The sequence below is a fragment of the Lycorma delicatula genome, chromosome 11, assembly GCF_047948215.1.
Source record: "Lycorma delicatula isolate Av1 chromosome 11, ASM4794821v1, whole genome shotgun sequence".
NCBI classification, from domain to species: Eukaryota; Metazoa; Arthropoda; class Insecta; order Hemiptera; family Fulgoridae; genus Lycorma; species Lycorma delicatula.
The window spans coordinates 80,866,991-80,892,779 of record NC_134465.1 but is presented as its reverse complement, the minus strand read 5'-3'; the positions used below and the strand labels follow the sequence as shown (position 1 = coordinate 80,892,779).

Below are 25,789 nucleotides of genomic sequence, written 5' to 3'. Positions count from 1 at the left end.
TCCTGCGAGGGAACATACACTCCGCGAGATAGAACCTCAAAATCACGTGAAACGCAGAATTTGGAAAAAAAACGCAATTACGAATACTCGTAAACTCGACCGTCCCCCAAGGGGGGCATATTAAACACACAAATAATTGTAAAAAATAAAATAGATGTGATAGAGGTTCATATTAATTACTTTAAACTAGGAAAAAAGCAGATGTAGGGCCCGCCGCGAAAATGTTACACGATTTATGTTTCATCACGCATGATTTTGTCAAATGTTTTTGCCAATTGTAACTAAATAACGTTCATGAATTTAGGCTACCAACAACAACAAAAACTTTTACTATGAAAAGCTTCAAAATCCATATCATTTTCAGCTGTTTCTTGAGTGGTAATTTTTTAACTCGGCTCTAACCCCGATATTTTCCTTTTTTATCTCTAAAACGCAACTGCAGTTTTAAAAAAATCGAACGTATGAAGTATAAATCGTTCAAACGAATCAATCGTTCGAGAAGTATGAACCAATCGTGCGCTGCGCGCAGCAGCCCGGCGCACACAAATGGTCCGCTCTGCGCCAATAGCAGCTAAAATAAAAAGGTGAGCCTATACAACAAACAAGCAAACAAACAAACCACACACTTTTTTTTTACGGGAAAAAGAAGTAAAAAATTAGATAATTTTAAGGTGAATAAATGAAGATACTAGTTATAAAAATAACTATTAAATAATTCACGATTTAGGAAATTTTTTGAGCGGCCATATTATACAAATATTTGTTATGTATACATTAAACGGATGACCAAAATTCATGAATGTTTTAAACATTTTTTAATTAATGTTATTTGAACATTTACGATCAGAATAATATTGTTTCTGTAAAAGTGAATCATTTAATTGTTACATTTTAAAGAAATCAGTAGGAAAATTTTTTAAACGGTCGGGGAATTTACTAAAAATTGTAACAGAACAATAAGGCACTTTCTATTAAACCGAAGTATTGTGTTTAATTACACCAAACCCGGGGTCGGCAACCTGCGGCTCGCGAGCCACATGCAGCTCTTTGGATGTGAAGCTGCGGCTCTTTAGTTCCATATGCAAATATTATTTATTTTATCAAAAAAAAACATTTAAAAATCGTTGTGAATCGATTAACGAGGATTAGGCACCGATTCTATTATCTCTTTGCCACGTGTACTCGCTTTTCACCGCACCCCTCCCCCGTGACACGCGTCGTCACTGTCGTCAGTACGTCAGAAGCTCTCGAATGACGCCGTCGTCGCATGTTTCTATGTAGGTTTTAATTCGCTTTCGACGCAAGACAATTTGGCGTCTTCACCAGTGCTTTGCCTGTGACGTATAGTTTGTTGTTTCAAGTAAAAAAGTTAGAAGCGAATTATCTTCTCAAAGTTATGTATGTACATATATATAATAATAATAAAAAAACCGAAGTAAAGATAGGTAACATAATAAGTATTATATTTTTAAAATACCTATTATACATTTTTTTTTCCAAATAAGATACCTAACTACTTTTTTGAAGTCGATAAGAATTGTCAAAAAAGAAACAAAGTACTACTGTTGGATATTACCGCGAAAGTGTTTTTATTGAAATATATATTTAATAAATTACCTATTTTATTATTTATCTATGTTATAGCTTTTATTATTTAAAAATTAGCGTTAAAATAATAATTATAAGTGTAAGTACCTATAAATTGTTGTTTAATAAACCTATTTTCGAAGCAAATTTGTGGCTCCTTAAAAACTATGAAATAAAATTTTGTGGCTCTTTAAAAACTTTGAAATTTTGTAAATTGTAATTTTTGACTCTTCCGACTCAAAAGGTTGCCGACCCCTGCACCAAACGGTTCTTTTATTTGCTACGATCGAGGTGAATTCTGTTACTTTTTTGAAAGACTAGCGACTATTCCTCTTAGCAAAGACTGCAAATTTATTAACACAAATATATAGATACACAACTTCTACAGGATTTATTCGAAAGATATTTTGCTCAATGTACCGTCAGCCATATTTATCATGTATAGGCGAACTACATTTTACACCGTTAATAACTTATAAGTCTGCCCCTCCCAATTTATCTGAGAGTATATATGGGGCTGCTAAGATGCTGAAAGGTATTAACCGCTCTTAAAATGGATTCAACAGCAGTTAAGTCGGACCAAATGGTACCATCTGCTCTGGATTATTTCACCATATGCTGCAAACAATGTATTATTTATTTTAATACAACAGTTTGCATTACTAAAATAGGTTTTTAGTTAATTTAAAAATAATTGTGGTGGTGAAGCAAATAATTTAAAAAATACAGCGGTTTCTTTCATCAGCGAACGATATACATTTTCATAAAACAAAGAAAGATAAAAAAGTACTTACCGTTTAAACCGATTAAATTTACGTTAAATATTTTTAATTTAAACAAATTCATATCCTTTACTTACAAACATTCCTAGGCTAACGGTATTTCCTAATTTCTTCGCCCCCCACATAAGCCTGCATAAACATTTCTTTAATCGTTTCCTACGACCTGCCCGACATCTATTCTGTCTTCCGTTCCACATCGAAAATCCATCTCATCGTTTTGTGTGAAAACTTAACCGTCGATAAATTTTGGCCGAGTTTATTTGCAAATCAGTTTTAATATTTCCTCCTTCATAGCGAACAACTTCTCATTCCTGGATTCGGTTTTGTAAGTAATTTGTGAATAATGAATTCCTCTTCGACTTGTTAATTTAATATTTTTCAATAAAAATTTACTACCGCTATCGTTCGATAAGTACACGATAATCGATTATTTTTATTCTTCCTCCGACGGGTTCGCCAGAATAATACAAATTTTTCATTTTGGGTCCAAATAAACAACGCATAAGAACGCTATCGCTTTTCTTTTAATGACTGAAACCGTTATCGATGTTATATTTTAATCCTTTAAGAATTGAATTTGTCACTGATAAACTACAACATACTTTGCTATAACTGACGTTTTAAGTTTTTCTTTTTTATTTTCTTTAATTACACGTTTTACTGATGACAAATGGATTCAGATTAATTTTTGAGGCCAAAAAAAAATTGTTTATTTTTCTTTTTTTTTTTAATGTTCTTAAATTAATATTTTTACGGTTTCCGGCATTTTTTTCCGTCCCATCACGTCTAACATACTTAATCTGTTTAATCTTAGTTATACCGCGAACTTTGTGAACGGTTACGTATTTGATGTTATTTGTAATCGGCGTAGAATAGCTATTATATTTCTCCATAACAGAAATTCATAGTAATTAAAATAATACTGCTTCAATATTTCACGTCTACTTATGCGACTTAATTAAACTTCATTGTATATATATAGACCCGACAAGTAACATTTAATTTAACTCAAGCCGTTTCTTTAGATAACAGATTCAATGTCATTTACAGATTACTTTTCTTTAGTCGCAATTACAATAATTTAATTTAGTAATCGACGAGAAAAACTTTTTAAAATAAAGCAAAAATAAAAAAAACGGTGGCTTTGTCAATTTCCTACTATAAAAAAAAACAGCGTTACTCACAAAAATGAAATAAAAAATAATAAACAGTTTAAATTTAAAGAATTAAAGAAATTTTGGAAACCCCATTCTTGGGTCTCGGATGGGAAAAGTCGTGGGTTTTCCCGAAAAGACAAAATTTAATACAACGTATTTCATCGAGTTAAAAAGAAAAATGTTAAGAAAAAGGAAAAGGAAACGGTGGAAGAAGAGGTAACGATAAAGAAAAATAATACGAATAATATCAGAAAGCTGGTAAAGGATCGCATAAATTCTCCGAAATAAGATTTTTATTTCAAATTCGCCGTAGGTTTATCCGACAAAATGGAAAACAATTTTAGATAATCAAATCGGTAAAGAATTTTACAGAACACTTTTGAAATTGATCTCTACAGGTGTTTCTGAAATTTCTGTGGATTTTTCGCTAGGTGATAGACGACGCCGAATATGTAACGTATGTCATGTAAACGTTATTGCAATTTTCCATGTCAATGTCCTGTGCGCAAACTTATGGTGTTAATGTTCTATATTTTGACGGGGCTACTTTTACCCTGTATAACACCCTTATAAGGAAATATTTTGATTATATTTCACGTTTTAATATAAAAATCTGTTTAACAATATTAAAAGAAAACTAATAAAATGTGAAGTCGAGTAGCAAACAAAAATTAATGTAATTAAAATCTCTTAGTTCTTAATAGTTAAACCGGTTTACAAATATTTTGGGTACGGCCATATCTCCTCGTCGTATCGCGGCCACAATTTAATACACATTAAAACTTACATAGACGAATATTTTTTCTAAGTTTCGTGCGTTTTTAGTTATTAGCTTCGAAAACATAAAAAAAATCTCTTATTTAAGATAATTATATTACCAATCCTATGTCCAATCGACTTAAAATTTCAGTCCTAACCAAATCAGACAGTACTTTCGTTGTACCAAATTTCAAGTTCCTACGATGCCTCCACAAACAACTGAATTTTAAAATGGCGCCTCGTTGTCTAATTAATTTAATGGCATTAATTACGCTATTCATAGAAACATCTGAACAACTATATAGATGTATTGCCAGGAAAGTAAAAAGAAAATTAAAATTAACCTGATCTAATTTTCATTGATTTAAAAACTCCCAATTTATTTTTTTGGACGAAAAACGCTTTCGTATTAGCGCCCGGGATAAAATAATAATAATAGACTTCTTCTCAGATATAAAAATATTAGCAAAATAAGATAATAATAGGATTAAAATTGGAATAGTAAAAGAAACGCAACAATTAGGATAATACATTAATGACGGGTTAAATCTTATTATATACATTAATTCTGTTTAGAAGTAATAATATAACCGGTCTAGTACTTTACGAAATAAATGACCTTTTTAAGTAACCTTATTAGTAAACTACAAACGAAGGTAAAGAGCTTAAATAAAAAAAACAAATAACAAAAAAATAAAAAGAAGAAACAACACCTACCTGAATTACATAAATTTATACTTACTTCTACTGGCGAGAAAAATTTCAATTGCAACATTTTGAAGTAAATAACGTCGTGAGAAAATCGCTCGTACTTCAGTAAAAAACCATTTTCCATGAAGATGATCGCAATATTTCAAAACCTGAAACAAAATTGAAAACAAAAGTTTTTAAAGAAAATACGTACATACATAAATATTATAAATACTGTCATTAAATTATTTTTTCTCTCCCAAAAATAAAAAAATCTGGATCTATATATATATATATATATATATATATATCTGGTTGTATCAATATATAACTTGATAACGAATTTCACAGAATTTAACGTGATTTTTTATTAACAATTTCTTACAAAAAAAAAATATAGATGCATCTAAAATCGATTTAATCTTTAAAATTCCGTTCACAAGTTCTTAAGTAACGGATATACATTGATGAACATCTTTTAATGAATAATTGTTCAATAAACTAGGCAAATGCACGCCAGTAACGCAGTATGAAAAATTATATACGGCTTAGATAAAAACAAGAAAATCTTTATTTAGACCGAATAAAATAAAACAAACGAAAATTGTCTTTGGTGTATTTACTACGTAAATAAAAATACTTCAAAAAAAAGTGCGAAAATAATATTAAAAGTAAGATTTTTCAAAGCCGGAAAGAAATAAATGAAAGGTGAACGCCTACCGTTATGACGTAGAATAAACTATACGTCAAAAATTACCTTACGATTTTGAAAATAAGTTAGTTTGATGTAAAAATGTTATAAAAAGAATCAAAACTACCCGTTTATCATCTAAGATTATCTAGCGGTGTTCTGCCTGTCGGCAAGTCTCTGGCACCGTTGTGTTTTCCATCCGTTTCTGTCCCGTGCTTTTCTTTTCGTCTTACCATAACCTTCACTGCCCTTTATGTCATTTATTAACTTCAACCTCTTCTTTTTTCACCGTCAACGGAACCTTTAACAACCGTATTTATTATTTCTTTTCCCCTAATTGTACGCCCGATCCGGTTTCCGTTCCTCCTTCTGATATTCGTCGATGTTGGTCTATCTTCATTTATCTACGTTCATCTATTTTCATCTTAATATTTCTACGTCGTTTACTCAGTGTACCCGTTTTTTCTTCTCCATCCTCCTCCAGATCCGCATCTCTAACGTCTCGATCTTATCTTTTTCCCCGGCGTCCACGTTTCACTACCGTACAAAATAATACTACAAACGTATACATTTTACCATCTATTCCTCATGTTCAGATACGTGTGGTTTCAGAGTACGTTTTTCTTTCTAAAAAAGGCTTCCTTTGCCGTTGAGTTCTATTCTTTACACCTCCACTCTTCAATTAGTACTGTTCAATGATATATTTGTCTTTTTACCCGTTGAATTTTTCGTCATAGCAACCATATCTTCCTCTCATTCACCTATTATAAGAAACTAAGATACCGTAATGCTAATAAATTATTGTCTTTTTTTTAATTAAATAGAAATATACCACCAAATAGAAAATTCCATTATTGATTTAATCGTCTAGGTTATAAAAAATGTATGAACGACAGCAAAATTAATTTAAGATTTTTTGTGATGAACCTGATGAACTTTAAATTCGTCGAACAAATAGTGTAACGTGATAAATGGCTTTTGTGACCGTCCGTTTGACAATGTTAAGTTAAACCGGGAATTATGACTTTATAATAGTAATTCCTGGAACTGAAGGCTCGATTAACCGATTTCAACCTCTAAACGTCGATGTAAACAAATCATTTTAAAATCGAATTCTATGCGCAATATTATCAGCGGTCGGATTATAACAATCATATGTTTGCGCGTAAAGGCAAAATAAAAACTGCAAGGACAGAAAAGATCGTATAATTCATTTCGAAAGCACGAAGAGATTTGCCTATCAGAAATCATTAAAAAAAACTCATTTCTGAAATTTATTTTTCTAACGCGGAGAATGCTTCAGAAGAACATAAATAATTTTTTTTTTACTTTAACGGTGATTTATTTTAATTACGGCATTAATATGAGTACAAAAGGACAGCGTCTACGATCTCTTACGGCAAATTAAAAACTGCGCGTTATAGAAGAGGCTGAAAAATTTGGAAATCGGGCGGCAGGAAGAAAATTTGATGTAGATAAAAGCTCCATTCGAGACTGGTGTTAGAAGAAATTAACGTCTGGTGAAAGGCGCTGGTAATAAAAGGGCTTTTTGTGGCTTAAAACAAAAATACAGAGAAGTAGAAAAAAAATTGTACGACTTTGTTATGGAAAAAAGGAAGTGCGGTTATGCTGTCACGACAGAAATATTTCGATCGTATGCTCGTGAAATCGCTAAAGCGTTGAATAAAGTCGATTTTAAAGCAAGCCGTAACGGATAACACGATTTTTTGCACGGAATTATTAGTCAATAAAACGAAAGACGACCATTTCTCAACGACTTCCAGACGCTTATGAACAAAAAATATTACATTTTCACAAATACATAATAAATCTTAGAAAAGATAAAGGCTATTTTCCTTCTCAAATAGGAAACGCTGATCAAACCCCCGTATATTTTGAAATGCCATTTGACAGAACCGTAAACAAAAAAGGTGATAAAAGTGTTACGATTCGCACTGGTGGTAATTAAAAACAAACGTGTAGTGTTACGCTTTGCATTACTTCTGATCGATCAAAATTACCTCCGAACATTGTTTTTAAAAGAAAAACTCTTCCTACCGTACAGGTAAATGGAGTTATTATCAGAGCGCAGGAATCAGGCTGAATGGACGAAACCTTAATTTTAGATCGGATCAGGTGTGTATGGCAAAAGCGATCAGGAGATTTACTTAATAAAAAAAATACCGGTATGGTAGTAACGGATAGTTATCGGGGGTTATACGACCGATAAAGTGAAAGAGAGACCAAGTAATAATTCCAGGCGGATTGACATCTCTATTGCAACCGCTAGCGGTCTGCATTAAAACAACTGTACAGTAAATGGATGGCTGATGAAAATTTCTTTCTCACGCCTACAGGAAGAATCAAACTCCCACATTTTAACCGGATTTGTATTTGGATAAAAGACGCTTGGGAAGGTATTTCCACGAAATTAGTAAGGAAAAGTTTTAAAAAATGCGGAATATCTAATGAACTTGACGGTAGTGAAGCTGGCCTTTGGCAGAGCGACGTGGAAACTACCTCCACTTGTGTCTTCACAAGACATTGACAGTGACAGTGATTAATTAAAAATAAAATCTCATATTTAAAAGCGCATTGAAATGATCCTTTTCAACATGATACTTTATTTTCCTTTTACTGGCCTACTGATTCTGAACTAAACTAGTACTTACGGTAATTAATTATTAATATTGTAAATTAAATTGACGAATTAAACGCTTTACTTTCTGAATATTAACGTATCTTTTATCATATCTGTTGCACTTTAAAATACCGGTATATATTCGATTTTATTTTTAGATTTTCGGTCCGGAAAATCAAGGTGCGTGGCTTATTCGGGGGCGGGGGTACTCGAATAAATACGGTGTCTCGACACCGGCGCCATGTAGCGGGTATAGTTTTTGCTATACCCGCTAGGTGTATAACAAAAACTACACATGGTGTATAAATTTCTCAACCCCCAGCGCCATCTAGCGGGCCCATTTTTTGTAGAAGTATTTGTTTCCATGTAAGTAACACGTATTCTGAATATGAGCCAAATCGGACTATAAATACAATTTTTCGAAATATGTCGACCCTAGCGCCACCGAGTCCAAACTAATTCAGAATCCATCGCGAGCATGCGTACAACTCACCACAGTTTCATCGCATTCGGATGAACGGTATAGGAACGCATACGGGACAAACATATATATATATATATATATATAGATTATTTGTAAATAATTAAGTTTTCATAAATATAAAGATGCGGATAAGTTAACATTTTTAATTTTCAAAATATTGGTCTACACGATTCACAATTATGGCCGCCAAAGAATGATGTGAACAGCCTGTTTTTTATCTTGAAAACAATTTCTGACTTTTTAAGAGAGTCCCAAGTAACGATATTATGCTTTAAACGGGAATGTATGTAAGCGCAATAATATATTTTTTTACGATTGTATTACGTTTGAATTACGCGACTGCAACCTGTATCATAATGAGGGTCATTATGATACAGTTGTTTAACCGATCAAAAACCTACTCTTTTCAACCGCTGACCGATCAGTAGCGGCTATTGTTTAACGTATCGGCTGTTTTTTTTTTTTTTACTTTTATTTTAATCCGATTAATTAATTAGGAAGGAGAGGTTAATTTGAAAGTACACCGATAGGGAACTAAGTTATGTTACAGTTATATTACACTGTATATCCTATCGTTAATTATACGTCTGATTTTTTAGAAGAAATGTCTTAACAACGGTCGATATTAAAGAAAAGGTAAAACTCATAACTACACGATCCACTTATTGCCACGTAAATGTACTTTTTGAAAAAGTTTAAAAAATATTCTGTAAACAATGTATTCAACCGTCGATTTAAATCAATAATCCCAATATATTCTCAGCCGTAGAAAAAATAAGGTATACGATTCTCTATACGAATGCGGAGTAAGTTACGACACGAGCGTCGGCGAGTGACGTAAATTTCGCAAGAGTGCATAAACGGCTATCATTATAGGCTCTTTGCAAATGTACTCCAGTATTAATAATAATGACAAGCTTAGTTGTTTTATTAAGGCGTTTCAAACGAAACAGTACGATTTGATTTTGTCGCTAACAAAATAAATCTGATCACCAAAATGAATTTATCGATTAATAAAACCCCCAGAAATGACGGTGACGGAAATGAAGAAGATTCAACATATCTCCGGTAGCGATTGTGATATTAGCAAATACCGTTTGCGAATACGTAAACGACTGAGAAATGCTTTTAAGTAATATATACTTACGCGATTAAAAATCATAAACCGTTTAAATTTATTTTTTTTTTAACCGGCAGATTTATGAAATTAGCATTAATACTTTAATCCTGTTCAAATTATGTTAATTATGTTATCGCCATACTCAGAGTATTTTGGGTTTAATAAAAAAAATTCGCAGTTATTTTAAATTTTTAAGCGTCGGTTTTGAATCAAAAAAACCAAAACGGAATTTTTTCAATTTTTTTCTCAAACCTTCATAATGTGTAGGTCTTTTTTTTTATAGAAAACACTTCGATATATATTTTAAAAAAATTAATATTAAAATCAATATCGAAACACGGTTGGCAACACTGAATCGAAACATAAAAAAAAAATATATAAATAAGAGTAAAAAAAAAAATACTGTAAAAGGTTGGATAAAAACAGGTTCGTGAGAGGAGAACGGAGTTCGTTTTGTCACAACTGGTATAGAGGTTGACTATTTTATACTGCATAAGGAATATAGAAGGCAGGTTGAGATATAACTTGTGGCCCGAAGCGTTACCGAGCGATTTCATCGCCTTAGTTGTCACCTGGATTGAACGTGATAAGATTGGTTAAGTAGTTTTTTGTTCCTTTTTTTAATATTATTTCTAAAAAAAAGACAAAAAAAAACAAATAAAAACTACCTGTACGGTTCGTCAGTATACCGTAACAAATAAAAAAACTTTTCCAAAAAAATGTACGTATAAAAAACGACAAATAAAACAAATTTACACAAAACATCCACGCGTTGAATTTACCTAATAAATCTAGTAATTTACTATCTGTTACGAACCGTAATTACATAATTGTAGACAACCTGAGACAGCTAATTCCAAAAATAGAACGGTGATTCTCAGGAATAATAAATAATAAGACTTCCATGCCGAGTCGACATACCGGGAAAAAATAGAACTGAAATCACCTCGTCAGAATAACAAGTTAATCCGAAGACTAACGCCTTCATTATGTTTAACACACTTTTGTTTTTATGCGGTTTATAAAGAGCAAATAAAAAAAAGCTTGAATAAACATTCCGAAGAAAAGAATGTTGCGTTATAACTAAACTCAATGTAATTTTATACATACAAAAAAAAATTGCTATCAGCAAAGTATAAAAGAGAAACAACACTAAGATGTTTAAAACTAATTTTCTTAAATGTAAAAAACACAAAAAAGTACGGTCCAAGCAATAGAATACCAAATTGTTTAAACGATGAAGATTTTTAATCCAATCGATAAAAAAAAAACATAGAAAAAAACAAAAACAACTATTTAGTAGAAAAACTAACCAACAAGAGATATTAACACAAAATAAAAACATTATGAAACAAATTAGAAAAAAGAAAACCATTTAGGAAAAGTTAAAAAATTAAAAACCGTACGGACTGTTCCGTAACGTATTACACGAACATCAGATATCGACGTAAGTCCTATTTTACTTTGTTTTCTTTCTGGACACCAATTTGTGATTTAAAAAAAGATATTTCTCAGGAACGGTTAAACCTACTTTAATTAAATACGGCAAATCTAAGAGTAGCGTCTTGTTTTACAAAGTAAAAAATCTTGAAAAGGTCAACTTCAAAGATTTCAAAATGGCGGCCATCTTAATTTTATATTCTTTAATATATTTGTAATCATTTGTTCGATACAATTTTTACCTTTACAAAATTTATTAAGCGTTTTAATTTGAACAAAGCGACAACTTAATTATTAAAATCGGTCGACAAACAATCGAGTTATTGCAGACAATTAACGTTGCAGTACGCTTGCGCACCGTAATTAATACAAGCCGATAATTTTTATTAATTAACTATTATTATTTATTATTAATAATTTTTATTACATTTAGTGGAGGAAATAAAAACAGGCCAAACATTATCGGCTTGCGTTTTGAAATTTTCAAAGGTGACGTTTTCAAACAAAAATATAGTCTTAGATACGCCAAATTTAAATAGGTTTACCCGTTCCTGAGAAATTTTATTTTTTTGCTGAAAATCACATAATGGCGTCCAGAAGGAAAACAAAGCAAAATAGGACTTATGTCGATATGAACGTTTTTTTCTCATTTTGGTATCCTGAATCGCCTGAAGTTCGGCTAATGCGTTCCGGACCTCTCTGTATAACTACATGCGTATTTCGATCTTTAAATAACAATCTTTAGCGTACGTAAAGGAATTTATTAAAAAATAAATATACAAAAAAATCTCAAGAAAAACTATAAACTGTATTATTAAATAATACAATCTACTGTACCGATTGTAAACAGGATTAGCACTATTCAGTTGAAATTTTAAGGGTTAATTCTACCCACACTCTATACTTGAACCTACGCGTCCAGAACTTTATTTATTTTTTGAGTATTGCTCAAATTTGAGTTGCTTTTAATTTTCGTAAGTGTAAGTTTGGGTTTTTTATTTTAATTAATTTTTATAATAATTCTTTTACCGTTATGATGACGGTGGTAGCGGTTTACTAAATAAATATTTTTGTAAACCGGTGCTTAAATTTTTTTCATTTTTTTGTTATTCTCTACTCGATAAACATTTACGTTAATCAAAAAAATAGAAATAAAACATAGAAACAAAGATATTTATAATAAATAAACGATAATACTTAAACACGAACATAAATATGAAAAGTACAGAAAAAAATGACAAAAAAATAAAACAAAAAGATTGATTTTCTCTCATCACGTTGTCAGAATGAGTTAAAACTAAGCAAATCTTTGATCGTGTCTGTAATAGAAAAACAGAATAAGAAACCTTACAAATACTTGATATTAAAATTTCCAGGACTAAGCTCTGAACCTTTACAAGTTAAAGTTAAGGGTGTCAGACAAGGTGATTGTCTATCGTCCTTACTGCTCAACATAGTTTTGGAAAAATTAGTAAGGGAATGTAATAAACAGATGGAAATTTTAAAGTTAGAAAATGTGAAACTAACAAGTAGGGGTAAGAATGTTAAAAACAATCCCTTTACAGATGATCTGGCAATTTTGTCCCCGAATATAAAAACTGCAGAAATTCAAATTAATCTTTTAGAAAACACAGATTTACAATTTTCTTTTCAAAAAACTAAATCTATGATAAATATTAAAAATGCTTTAAAAACAGAAAATGGAAAAATTAATAAAAATTTCATTAAATTAAAAAATTTAGGGGAAATAATTACACCCAGAGCTAGTGAAACGGGCTTATACATCGCTTAACAAAGCATTTACACGATAAAAAAATAATTTCCGGAAAAAACAATTAGGCATTATAATACAGTTATTAGACCTGAATGTTTGTACGCCTCGAAGAATAAGACAGGCGAAATCAAAGAGCTAGAGAAGAAATAAAGGAAAATATTAGGACCGATTAAAATTGAAAAGAATAAGTGGAGGATTAGAAAAAATGAAGAATACAATATGTTTTTCAACGTATTTTCAGAACGGAAGAAAAAACCGAATAAAAGAATTTTTAATTCCGTCTATAATCAAAACGTTTAAAACACACGGTTTAATGAAGCTTTAAAGAATATGACTGAACTAAATATCACGGAAGAATCGATCTTAAATAGAAATAAATTTATAAATATTATTTTAGTGAACAAGGATTTCCAGGAAAAACCGAAAAAGAAATATAACAACTGCTGGAATGAAGTGAGAAAGCGAAAACGCGGAGAAAGAATGAAGAAAGGCAGACAAAAGACAAAAAATAATTTATCGTGTCCTAAGGTGGCCATTTCAACAAGAAGAAAAAGGAGAAAAACATAACTAAACCGAATTAAATAGAATAAAGAGCTTTTTAAATATAACAGAGAATTATATTAAAAAAAGACACCTTTAAAACCAAATTTATGATGCTAGAAGTTTTCCGAGAACAAAAGGCGAGGAAAGTCTGAATATGAAATGGCCGGAAAACCCGGAAAATATTAGCACGCGGTAAGACTGAAGAGGTACTGGGAAGACAGTAAACGGCCAATAAAAAGAAGCGGAGGTAGTTGAAACGCCGCGGTTCTAAGCGGCCAAAAATCGAAAAAAAGAATAATATATTATATTTAATTGCAAGATAAGAAAAATAAAATAAAAGTGAATTAACGGTTGTTAGTAGCCGGCTATTTTTTAATATAACGACAAGTTCAGTAATTAAAATTTAAAAAAAGATTATAAAAGAATCATTTCATTTTTAGGATGACTGGACTTATTTTTTTTTTAACGACACCGAATTAATATATAAATAAGTCCGATGAAAAATCGAATGCGATTTTATCACATATATAAACTGCTTTTCCTGTTATATACAATTAAATATTAAATAATAACATGTAAATCAACACACTTTCAATGTTTTCAGACTTAGAAGGGGTAATAAACCATTCAAATCATCGAGTACATTATTTTAAGAGTCAAAAAACGGGCTAGATTTACGGTTCTCCGAAACAAGCAACCAAATAAATACCTTACCATAAAAAAATTGATATTTCTGTTATTTTTTTTTAAAAAGATCTATAATCGAATAGGCGTAACAGAACACCAATAAAATTTCAAACAATACGGGTATTATAAAGGAACTAAAAGTACGAAATAAATCGTAAATTTCTTTCAATTCGAATAAAAGATTAAATTACTTATTTTTGTAAACGTTGCTTCGATACACAACAGTAATATTCTCATTTTACTGCGTATATTTCAAGAAAACAAATGCAAAAGTATACGTAAAATTGGTATCGCACCGATATCCGCGGTGGAATTGTAGTGTCTGCCTTTATTACAAAGATTCTGAGTTCAAATCCCCGTCAGGCACAGCATTTTTCACATTCTACAAAACTCTCCCTTATAGTGAGTATTAATAGACGTCAGCTTATTTTTGCTATTCTACGAATAAATAAATTAAAGAATAAATGAAAATAATAAAAAAAAAACCCTAAAATTTCATTTTACTTATACGGTGGTTGTAATTTTACGAGGTCATTGTTAAAACAAAATCACTGAAAATATAGAAAAATATATAAATTTTACCATTTATAAATCTAACAATAATAATAATTTTAAGATTATTTTAAAATTTCGGAAGTAAAGGACAGGGAAGGATATTGTAGATACGGCAAAGAAAAGAAAAGGGGGTCAAGATGGCTTCCCTTGGGTGGATCCAGGGCGGGTATTAAAGAGTGGGGATGAAAGGGTACACGGGAAAGCATTTACAAACCGAGTTGCGCATGACGCATAGTACAGTTAACCAAAGTAACGTTCGTATGTAACCTCCTACTACAGGGTTGCCGTAGGATATGCGATTCAAATATTTCCCGCAAAAATATTTCTGCAATTCTCCAAAGATCAAACGATAATTTATTTACATATCGTATTAAATACTTATTTTAAAAACGTATACTATTCAAAATTTTAAAACCGATGTAAAAAAAAAAGATTTTTGACAATTTTTTGAAAATAATTCAAGAAGTGTGTATAATATATATATAATACACTTTCTTATGTATGTATATATATTTTTTTGATATGTTAAAGCCTTTTAGACCCGCTTTTATTTTAGATTTTAACTAGAATCACTTTCATCATTATTATTTTTTAATTCCTAAAGTTCCTACGGTGGTCTCAAAGTAACACTTTGTTACCGATAAATTAAATGAAAGCTATAAAAGAATATTGAAACAAAACAGTACATATTTATATAAACTGTTAATAAATATTTTTTTTTATCTTCTTATCGTTTATAGTACACAGTTTTAAATGATTATCGCGCAAAAACATAAATCGTGATACCGTTCTAATAGAAAAGAACAGAATACGATACTTTTGGAAAACGGACTAAAAAATTTCGATTAAAGTCCACATAGTTGAAAAAAATCTCTGTCTTTAATGTGAAAGTGTATACAAACTTGTAAATACAATCAAAAAGAAAAAAAAGCGAAAAAATTAAACATTTTCAATTCTTCTATAAACTACGACTTCGAAATACGGTTTTTTTAATGTTTTGAATATATTTTTAGAAATCTATTTATAATTTTTTTTTCTTCAAAAAATGAAAAGCGAAAATTCGTTATTTACGAACGATTGTTTTTTATACAAAATTTTTGTATAACCATATGCGCGTCAATTATAATCTATACAAATAAAAACTTAGAAAAATAGTGTAACGTGCTTTGCTTATTTAAATATATAAAACAAATTTTAAAAAAGCGCTTAAAATGTTTTTGATCGTTAGTAAATTGTTTTTCGCCTTTAATTTGGTACAAAATACTTTTTCTAGGTTAAACAATTTTTGTTTTAACCCGCCGGGTCGTTCTAGCGGTAAAATCGTCGCCATAAATAGGCCGATTTCGAAGTCGAGAGTTCTCGGGTTAAAATCCTAATAAAGGTAGTCGATTTTATTCCGATTTGAGTACTAGATCGCGGATACATGTGTTCTTTGGCGGTTAGGTTTCCATTAACCGCACGTCTGTCTCAGGACGGTCGGCCTGAGTTTGTTCAAGACTACACATTTACCGGTACAGTTACATTACACTGACAACTAGCTAACGATTTTAATTGTTGATGCGATTATACGTAAAAGTATTAAAAAAAATTTGTTATTAATTATAAACGATTAATAATAATAAAAAAAAACATCCAAATAGAGAAATATCCTAAATTAGTCATTTATTCTTTAATAAGAAACATTAAGTTACTTTTAAATAGAACTAAAAAAACGACTTATTTTTTAACTAGATAAAAAGTTTGACTTGCAGAAAATATGTCGACCGTGATTTTTCACTATCGGTTCATCATGTATTCAGAAATTAAATATAATGTAGCCTTTTAATATACACAAAAAAAAAGTAATTGTCTTCTTGATACATAAAACCGCGGCCATTTAAAAAAAAATTACACATTATTATTTTATGTCGTTAACTCTAGCTACATAAGAAAAAGAAGTCTTTCCAATTACAATAAAAACATTTTTTAATTATCAGAAAAACCTATGTTCTATAAAATAAAAATATTTCTTTTGCAAACTAATTTTAAAAAAAACAATTAAAACACCTCAATAAAAAATTAAAAATTGATACTTTTTTAATTTTTCTTTATATTTTGAATTTTAGAACCGATGTCAAATAAAAAAAAAACAAAAAATAATTACAATAACGATTTTTTAAAAAGATTATGGTTATTTTTAAAAACTAAATCTTCAGCCTTATTTTTAGAATTTAAAAATTAGTTATTTACAGGAAATAAACGACAAAGGCAAAACCTTGCCGCTTAAGAAAAAAAAAAATTATAGTAAAATAATGTAAAAGATTGATAATTCAATAATTATTCCTAAAAGAAGACAATCACAACACGGATTCTTTTTTATTTTTACTCTAAATATTCAAAACTGTCGTCTTACGTCTTAAAAATACTTTGGATATCAGAACGGCATATATAAATTACGATATACATATTCAATATTTACCTATAATAAAAATAAAATCTCTCAAAAATATTTAACAAATTTAATTTTTTTTTTTTAATCTTAAACATCGGGTGTTTTTGCTGTAATTACTAAACGACAATAATTTTTACCTTTAAGAAAGCGAAACAAAGAACCGCTCGATAAAAGAGAGAAATCATCGAGAGAGAAAGAGAGAAAAAATAGAGAGCCTCAGTTTACAATACGACGAATTACTGGACCGTCATTATGAAAACGTGCCGTATCTTTTAAACGTGCGTACATACGTAGAATAGGGTCTGCTGTATCGAGGGAGAGATTCATTTACACGTGTACGCACACAGACGCTTGCGTTTATATGAAATGTACTCGTAAAAAGAAAGAGAGATGAAGAAAAAAGAAAAAGAGCGAGTGAAAAGAAGAGAGGTAAGTAAAGCTATGATAAATTATACACACTACCCTCTACTAAAAGAGGGTAGTAAAAAAAAAAATTCGTCGACCGGTGGTGAATGAGTTCCGTATGAAAAAAAACAACCAAACAACTGTTAAGATTTCATTAACAATCAACCCCCTTTCTAAAACATCACTCACCCCCGTATCTCACTTAATCCTACCGCAATAACATACAAACCCTGCAATAATGTTTTACTAATTGCGGTGAGCATTACTTAAATTCTTAAGCGAAAAGCGATTTCAAAACCATCACGTATTATTATTAAATCCTATTCGTTAAATAAAATTTTTCAAAAATAAAATTTTTGTTTTTTCTTAACAAAAATAAACTATGTGCCTTCAACCGGTTAAGAAGTATTATAAAGCCACCGGTTCGGTATAGTACTCCAGTAATAAATTAGCTGTTAAACGGGTGATCGGCGACAACTCCAAGGTTCTGAGATTCAAATTCTAATAGAAGTTAAATTACTTTTATTCCGGTTTGAATACTAGACATCGGATCCAGGTGTACTTTGGTGGTCGCGATCAATTAACCGGCCATTTCAGGAACGGTCGGCCCAGTCCGTACAAGACTATACCTCGTTTATACATCATAGATGATCATCTTAATCTCATCGGGCAACGGAGTCGCTTGCCCTTTACAAGTCGAACAGATTACAAGTATACATATCAGGGATAGTAACTAAATAAGACGGTATTATAATTTTTATAAATTTATTTTCTTGAATAATTTGATCGCGTTTAGAGCAATTCTTCAATTCTGTCTATTCTCTGCTCATATTTAATAGCAAAATGTTTATATATCCTATAACCTCAAAGTTTTTGGTGATCCGAAACCACATACGGCTACTATTCTGCCCCGAAATACTTGTATATTAATAAACTGTAACTATTATTACGAACAGATTTTTTAAAATTTATTTTGAAAAAATTCTATTAATTAAAACTCAAATTTTAATCATAATAAAACTCCCTACGGACATTGTTTATTTAAACTGAGAGAAGGGTGTGAAATTATTTTCAATCGCTTTTTTAAATTGCACAAACGGTTTTTGGGAAATTCAATTTTTTTTAAGTCGAAAACCTTTTTAAAAGTAATTTTTTTTAACCGATCACCGCTTACGACATTACAAATAAAATATTTTTAACGCTAATAAAACACAACCAAATGGAACAAAAATTACCATCAGCAGTACGAAAAGGTTTTCTTTTAGTATTCAAATTTATTACGTTGTTATAGTTAAGGTGAACTGTAGAAAAGTATTCGCGTAATTTTTTTAAAAAGCTAAAAAATTAGATATAAAGCGTAAAAAAAATTTTGAAGTACGAGTCAAACGAAAATACCGCTCAGAGGTTAAAAAAACTTTACAAATGAAAAAAATTAAACCAGGATTGAAAATAACACACCTACAATTCAAAGAAAAATAAAAAGTATAAAAAAGTCGGTGGTAAAAAGACAAAACAAAGATTTTCTTTTTAAAGGTAACATCCAGATGGTGAGATAATTCATGTCCGAAATCAAATAGGAACAGAAAAAAACAGCTACGAGTAAAAAAAAATAATCACGAAAATTTATTTCTAAAGATAAAACTTTAACAAACTATCGCAAAATTATATTTATAAAATTTATTATTTCATTACAAATTTGCAAAATAAAGTGAATTTTTTAAGTAAATTCCACAGAGATAATTATAAAAAAGAGGGACGTCGATTGAAAAATCAATTAGTAAAAAAAAAAATAAAAAATCATAATAGACCAGAATTTTATGAAAAACAATTGAAAATAATGTCTTCAAAAATAACCGTAAACCAAAAATCCATCTCCAGGAACAACAAGAACAAAACAAAAAAACTTAAAAACAATAAAATGTTCGAGTTAAATAAGTAATTTTAACGATTTTGTATTCAAGCTTCATGTAAATAAAAAAAATAAAAATTTAACAGAGAATAGATCGAAGAAAGAAGTAAACGGTCCGAAAGAATGAATAACTTTTGGAAGAAAAAGAAAGAAATTACATGAAATGATATCTGCTTGGTCCTTGAAGACCTAGCCGCGAAGAAAAAAGAAAGCGGTTATTAAACATTTTTGGGTGAAATTTCTAGTCATTTCCCATTAAAAACAGAAGACAAGGTCTCAATCTTCAATCGAGTCGCAATAAAAGTTATCCGCAAACGGAGAAAAAACCGAGAAAGCAGATGTTATACCCTTCAAAATGGGCATAAGAAGACGCCGCATCGTTATCGATTATCTTGCCTTCGCATACGATTTAGTTACACTGTCGAACGATCCCAAAATAGCAACACAACAAATAAATATATTACAAGAAACAGCAGAACAGAGAATAGGTCTGCAAATATCTTTTGAAAAAACGCAATAAATAACAAATATAAAAAAGTCCCCGATTTTTTCGAAACCAAATATAGAAGAATATGAAAAGTAAAACGATTTAAATACCTCGGAACTATACAACGGAATGGCCAAGAAAAAAACAAATCGTGCGAACAACACGTAAAATCGGCCTATTTCTAACACAAAATATGTATAATTGTAAATTTGTATCTCTATTACAAAACCAAGGCTCTATTATTGTGACGTCCCAAGATTTGTGCGCTACAGAATGTTTAACAATAATCAATACGGATCTTTCAAAACAAATCTTAAAGTAAAAAGAAATTAAGCAAATTATTCGGTCCTATAAATGACGACATACTATTTATATCCGATTCCCTAATAAATTCTATTCCAGAAATTTAACGTAATGACAGAAATAATTTATAAGAAGAGATCGGTTCTCATAGACTATAAATAAAATTCCCAAGAAAATTTTCTTCTTTTATTTAAAAATAAAAATTAAAAGCATACATACCGAGATAAAAATAAGAAAGCCGTCTCAGACAAAACGGGAATGGAAATTTCGGACTTACAAAATGGGGAATCGATCGAGAAAATATTAAAAGAAATACGAAGAAGAAGCTTGAAAACGAACAAAAAACAGAAACGAAAGAATTCAGGAGAAAGGCCGGCGAAAGACTAAAAAGTATTGGCAGGAAACGGGAGAAAGGAAGCTAAGAAAAGTGTTAAATTAAACCTACATTTCTGAAACGGACAAGAAATCTGACGTGGACACCACATACGCCTAAATTAGATACGCATTTTGCAAAGTACATAAAATGTTATTTCACTAATTACTTCTGATTTTTTTCATTTTTTTTCTTCTTATTCAATTATTACTTACAGTAAAACTTTTTTAATATCACAGATTAATAATTATTAATAAATAAATATATTTAAATTTTAAAAAAGTTAAAAAAAATTTAAAAAAAGAAATCAAGTCGAATTCGAACCGATGTGCCTTCCCCTTGTAAGATCCAAATATTTCATTAATTAAAATGTTATTTTGCTACAACTCTGGGACCGATGAAAATAAGTACCACTCATATATCGTTGAACACCTTTCAATGAGAGCTTATTAAAGCCCAAAATCCAAACTTTTTGGATACTTTTGGTTCAGTCGATCGCATTCAAAAGGGAAGGATGCACAAATGCATATTACAACAGTCCTAAATTCAAAATTTCAACATCCTACGACTAACCGTTTTTTAATTATACGAGATGCATACGTACGTATAGACGTCACGCCAAAACTAGTCAAAATGGATATTTCCGTTGAAATCTGAAAACCGAAACTTTTTGCGATCACAATACTTCCTTTACTTCGTACAAGGAAGTAAAAAGCAATTATTTATGTATAAATAAACTGAAATTCCGAATTAAAATATAACGAGTCATATTTTTAACCGATTTTGAATTTTTGTAACTGTAATCTTAAAGGTGTCTATTACAATTTTTGAAACAGCAGCCGATTTTTCTATTTTTATCATATTGGGGGAGAGAAAAAAGAGCTTTCTCTTTCTCTCTCGCTTTCTCTATTTTTCCCCGTCACTTTTTTTCTATAGTGCGTGTAGTATAAATGAATCAGCATGGGAAGAAGACCAGCAGTTAGGCCGCTTATTTATTATACAAACGCACACACAAGATAAGATTTTATGTAGGATCCCTAAAAGATATATTTATTTTGCTTAAATAGAAGTTGTCATCGACCGACCAACAATTTACAGATATAATTCATTTAGCGTGAAATAAATGTGAGAATTTAAGTAGGAACGAACAGCTGACCAGGTAGAAACGTAATACATAACAGGGATGATTGTAACATTACGACGACCCTCGTAGATGAGTAAGTACTCTCTAATATTTAGGGGTATTAATATGAGTATCAAACAGATTTAACAACAGAAATAATGACAATAAAGTAAGCGTTACTGAGGGAAGGAAAAGGGAAAACGTAACATATAATTAACTACAATATCTATACTTTTTGCAATTCCTAATTAAAGAAAAAATACAGAAAGATTAACATCGATCAAAAATCTACGGTTTTGCGACAGACATTTACATTTTTGTTTGAAAAACAGACAAAATTACTATATTTTGAAGAAACATAGAAATATTTTTTTTTTATGTCGAACAACCAGAGGAAAATCCCAAATAAATACGAGCGGTACAATAGCGATCTGCTTCAAAGAAATTTTAAATAAAATTTCGATAAAAAACTATATAGGACACAAAATTTAAATTTAAAACCAAAATGAAGGAAATACAATCAAGTACTGTCGCACAACATAATGTACAGATTACACTGTAAATTAATAAAATAGAGTTAATATTATATTAAGTCAAAAATTAGTAAAAAAATATTTTTTTAATAAATAGAATATAACAATAAATGAAGAAATGTGTATGACTTTGCAAAATATTAAAACATTTGATATGGACAACGTTTTCTTGTACGCCTATTAAATTACATTTACACATTTTTTTAAATGATAAGTACGTAAAAATTTTATTTCATTAAAACTTACTCGTAGAATTTTTTTTTTACAATGAGAGGTTAATAATTACTAATAAATCAATATATTTAAATTGAAAAAAAAAGGAGATGAAGTCTGATTCGAACGATGTGCTTTCCCCTAAGACCAAAATATTTTATTCCTTAATATTTTATTTGGCTATAACTCTGGAACCGATGAAAATAAGTACCCCTTATGATATATCGTTAAAAAACTCTCAATGAGGGCTTATTATTGCCCTTAAGAAAAAGTCCAAAAGCCATTTTTTTTTTGGATTTGGGATTTTCTGGATACTTTTACTTCAGCCGATTGCAATGAAAAGGGAAGGTGCACAACTAGATGTCCTAAATCTAAAATTTCAACATCCTACAGCTAATCGTTTTTGAATTAAACGAGATACATACGTACGTGCAGATATCACGCCGAAACTAGTCAAAATGGATTCAGGGATGGTCAGGGATTCAGAAAAATTTGTAATGTTTTTTGAGAATTTTTGGGGTCACGGAACCTCAATGAAGACGTGATAGGGGGAAAATGAGAAGAGTAGAGTTTTTTTAGACCGATTAAAACTGAATGGGCTTCATGCTATTTGGAACTAAATTTAAAAATAATAACTTATTATTTTCCACGTTTTAATTTCACTAATTAAAATATTTAAATATTAAAAAAAATAAAAATAATCAACAAAAAAAAACCGAATGAAATCGGGTTATTTTAATTTTAAATAAAACGACGAAGAACTTAACAAACATAAAAGATTAACCCCCCCACCAATCTACAAAAAAAATTCTGAAGAAGATTACATCCGCTTATATTATTGCTATTAATTCTCCAATCCAATATCTTGAGATTATATTTTCTTTTCTTTTTTCTCTTTTTTTTAACTGCAGTCTTTTGAAGAAACTTGATATCTAGATATTTAAGTCCTTTTCTTTCTTTCTTATTATATTTTATACAGTTTTTTATTCACATATGAATTCTACATTCATTCACACGCGCGCGCATAGAATACACACAGTAATAATCAGGGGCTTTTTATATTGAATTTAATCCGATTTTAACAGAATTATACATTTACTTAAAAGAATCGTATTTCATTACCGGACAAGAAGTACATCAGTTTTTTACTCCTAACATATTAGGCGCATAAAACTTCCACATTACGAAAAATAAACGTAGCAAATTTAATGTTAACTAAAAAGGAAGTAAAATAAAACTTCATTAAATAACAAATTATCAATGTTTACGTAAACAAGCCGATTATATTAATCAAGTTATATGTATATCTTTGCCGATAAATGTTAAAATTAGTAACTCGCTTCATAATAACAATAAAAAATTATTGTTATAACGGTATTAATATAATGTATCGGCTATTATTTTACTTTTAATTTTAATCTGAATAAGTAGAGATTAATTTGAAAGTACACCGACAGGTAACTAATTTCTATATTACACTGCATATCGTTTTGTTAATTATGTCTGATTCTGAGGACGAAATGTCTTTAACATTAATCGATATTAACGAAAAGACAAGCTAACGACTAAAAAAACTTATCGCTACAGAAATGTATTGTTTAAATTTATTTTTTGAAAAATTAAAGAAAACATATTCCGTAACCGATGTACTCTAATCGTATCATCGATTTAAATCAATAAACACAATATTTTCGCAGCCGTAGAAAAAATATCGTATGCAACTCTATAACTGCTGTTAATGCTCTCTTGTGAAGTTTACGACACTCGCAAGGCCGGTGTCGTTACTTCGGGCTCGTGCATCAACGGCTATCGTTCATTATATGTTCGTTGCATAATGTACTATTATCACTAACAGTTTAATAAATAAGGTGTTACACATGTCTTCGCCGATTGTTGCCGTTTTCAACCTACAAATTGTCCGATTATTCATTCTGCAAATAATGCGTGCTTAAACCGAGACGGTTTCATTTGAAAAACTTAAAACGGTGAATAGTTCGTTTTGATAAGATGAAAAAATACATATATTTTAAGGACGAACAACCAGGGAAATGTCGGTCAAACTTAAGCGACCGATTCAGGATATCGAAATAAAAAAGTTCACGTCAACAAAAGCATCGCGTTACATTTTTCATATTTCCACCGTTTTGTGTTTTTTCAATACAAGTTTATATCGTAAGATTAAATAGATAATCGAATTAAAAACGATTAATAATTTCCATCAGTAGTAGTATAAAATTACCAAATTGTATAATTTTAGCGATTCGCTTTAACAATTTCAGATATAGCCGAGCCGCTTATCAAACGATTTGAACAAACGAGGTGTCATTTTTTTTCTCAATAGAATGCTTAACATTTTACCTCTTTATAAAACACGATTCAATAAAATTAATATTTACAGAATTATTACCGATTTTCCAATTTAAATGGCTACCGTTTTAAAGTTTTAAAATTTATTTATTTGCTTGAAAATATTGTTTTGATACGTGTGTACAAAAATTTTGTTTATTTTTATGTCCTGACATCAGACCCTTAAGTTCGACCAACGCTTCTCGGATACCCTTTTAAATTAAACTGTGAAAAAGTTTAGGAATTCTGAGGTGTAGAATACGCTGCAAGAGATATGGAATTATTTACATATGGTGTACACAACAGATAGAAAAACCTGATGTGAACACTATATGACTTGTTGAACACCTATTAAATTTCATATACACATTTTTTGCTGAGCTTCATTTAAACCTATTTCATTTGAAAGTGAGATACGATTTAATCAACAGTAACACAATCGCTGTAATATTAGTTTTTATTAACTTCAAACATTTATACGATTATTAATTCAACTATCTTACAAGAAATATTACGATACAGTAAAAGTCTCTCTATTTCTCGTATTATCAAATCAATATTATTCGTATCTTCGTGAGCGGCTGATTAACCAACGTTTCATATTTCTGGTGCGTTGTATAAATAAAAGTTAATAATAATTAAAACTATTCCGTTTAGTGAACCGTATACCGGTTACAAATGTTAACTTCGACCTTCAGTTTTTATGTTGCAAACAAAAAAAAATAAACAAATAAACCGGAAGAAAATGATTCAAGC

The 25,789-nt window shown here is 30.1% G+C and overlaps 1 protein-coding gene across 1 annotated transcript in view; it reads right to left on the bottom strand.

Moving 5' to 3' along the window:
* The window catches only part of rg (A kinase anchor protein rugose), a 1,091,579-nt gene that overhangs the window by 93,871 nt on the left and 971,919 nt on the right, over positions 1-25,789 (bottom strand). Inside the window, exon 41 of the mRNA XM_075379107.1 lies at positions 5,028-5,145. Within this exon, the coding sequence (XP_075235222.1) occupies positions 5,028-5,145 (118 nt within the window). The remainder of the gene's footprint in view (positions 1-5,027; positions 5,146-25,789) is intronic.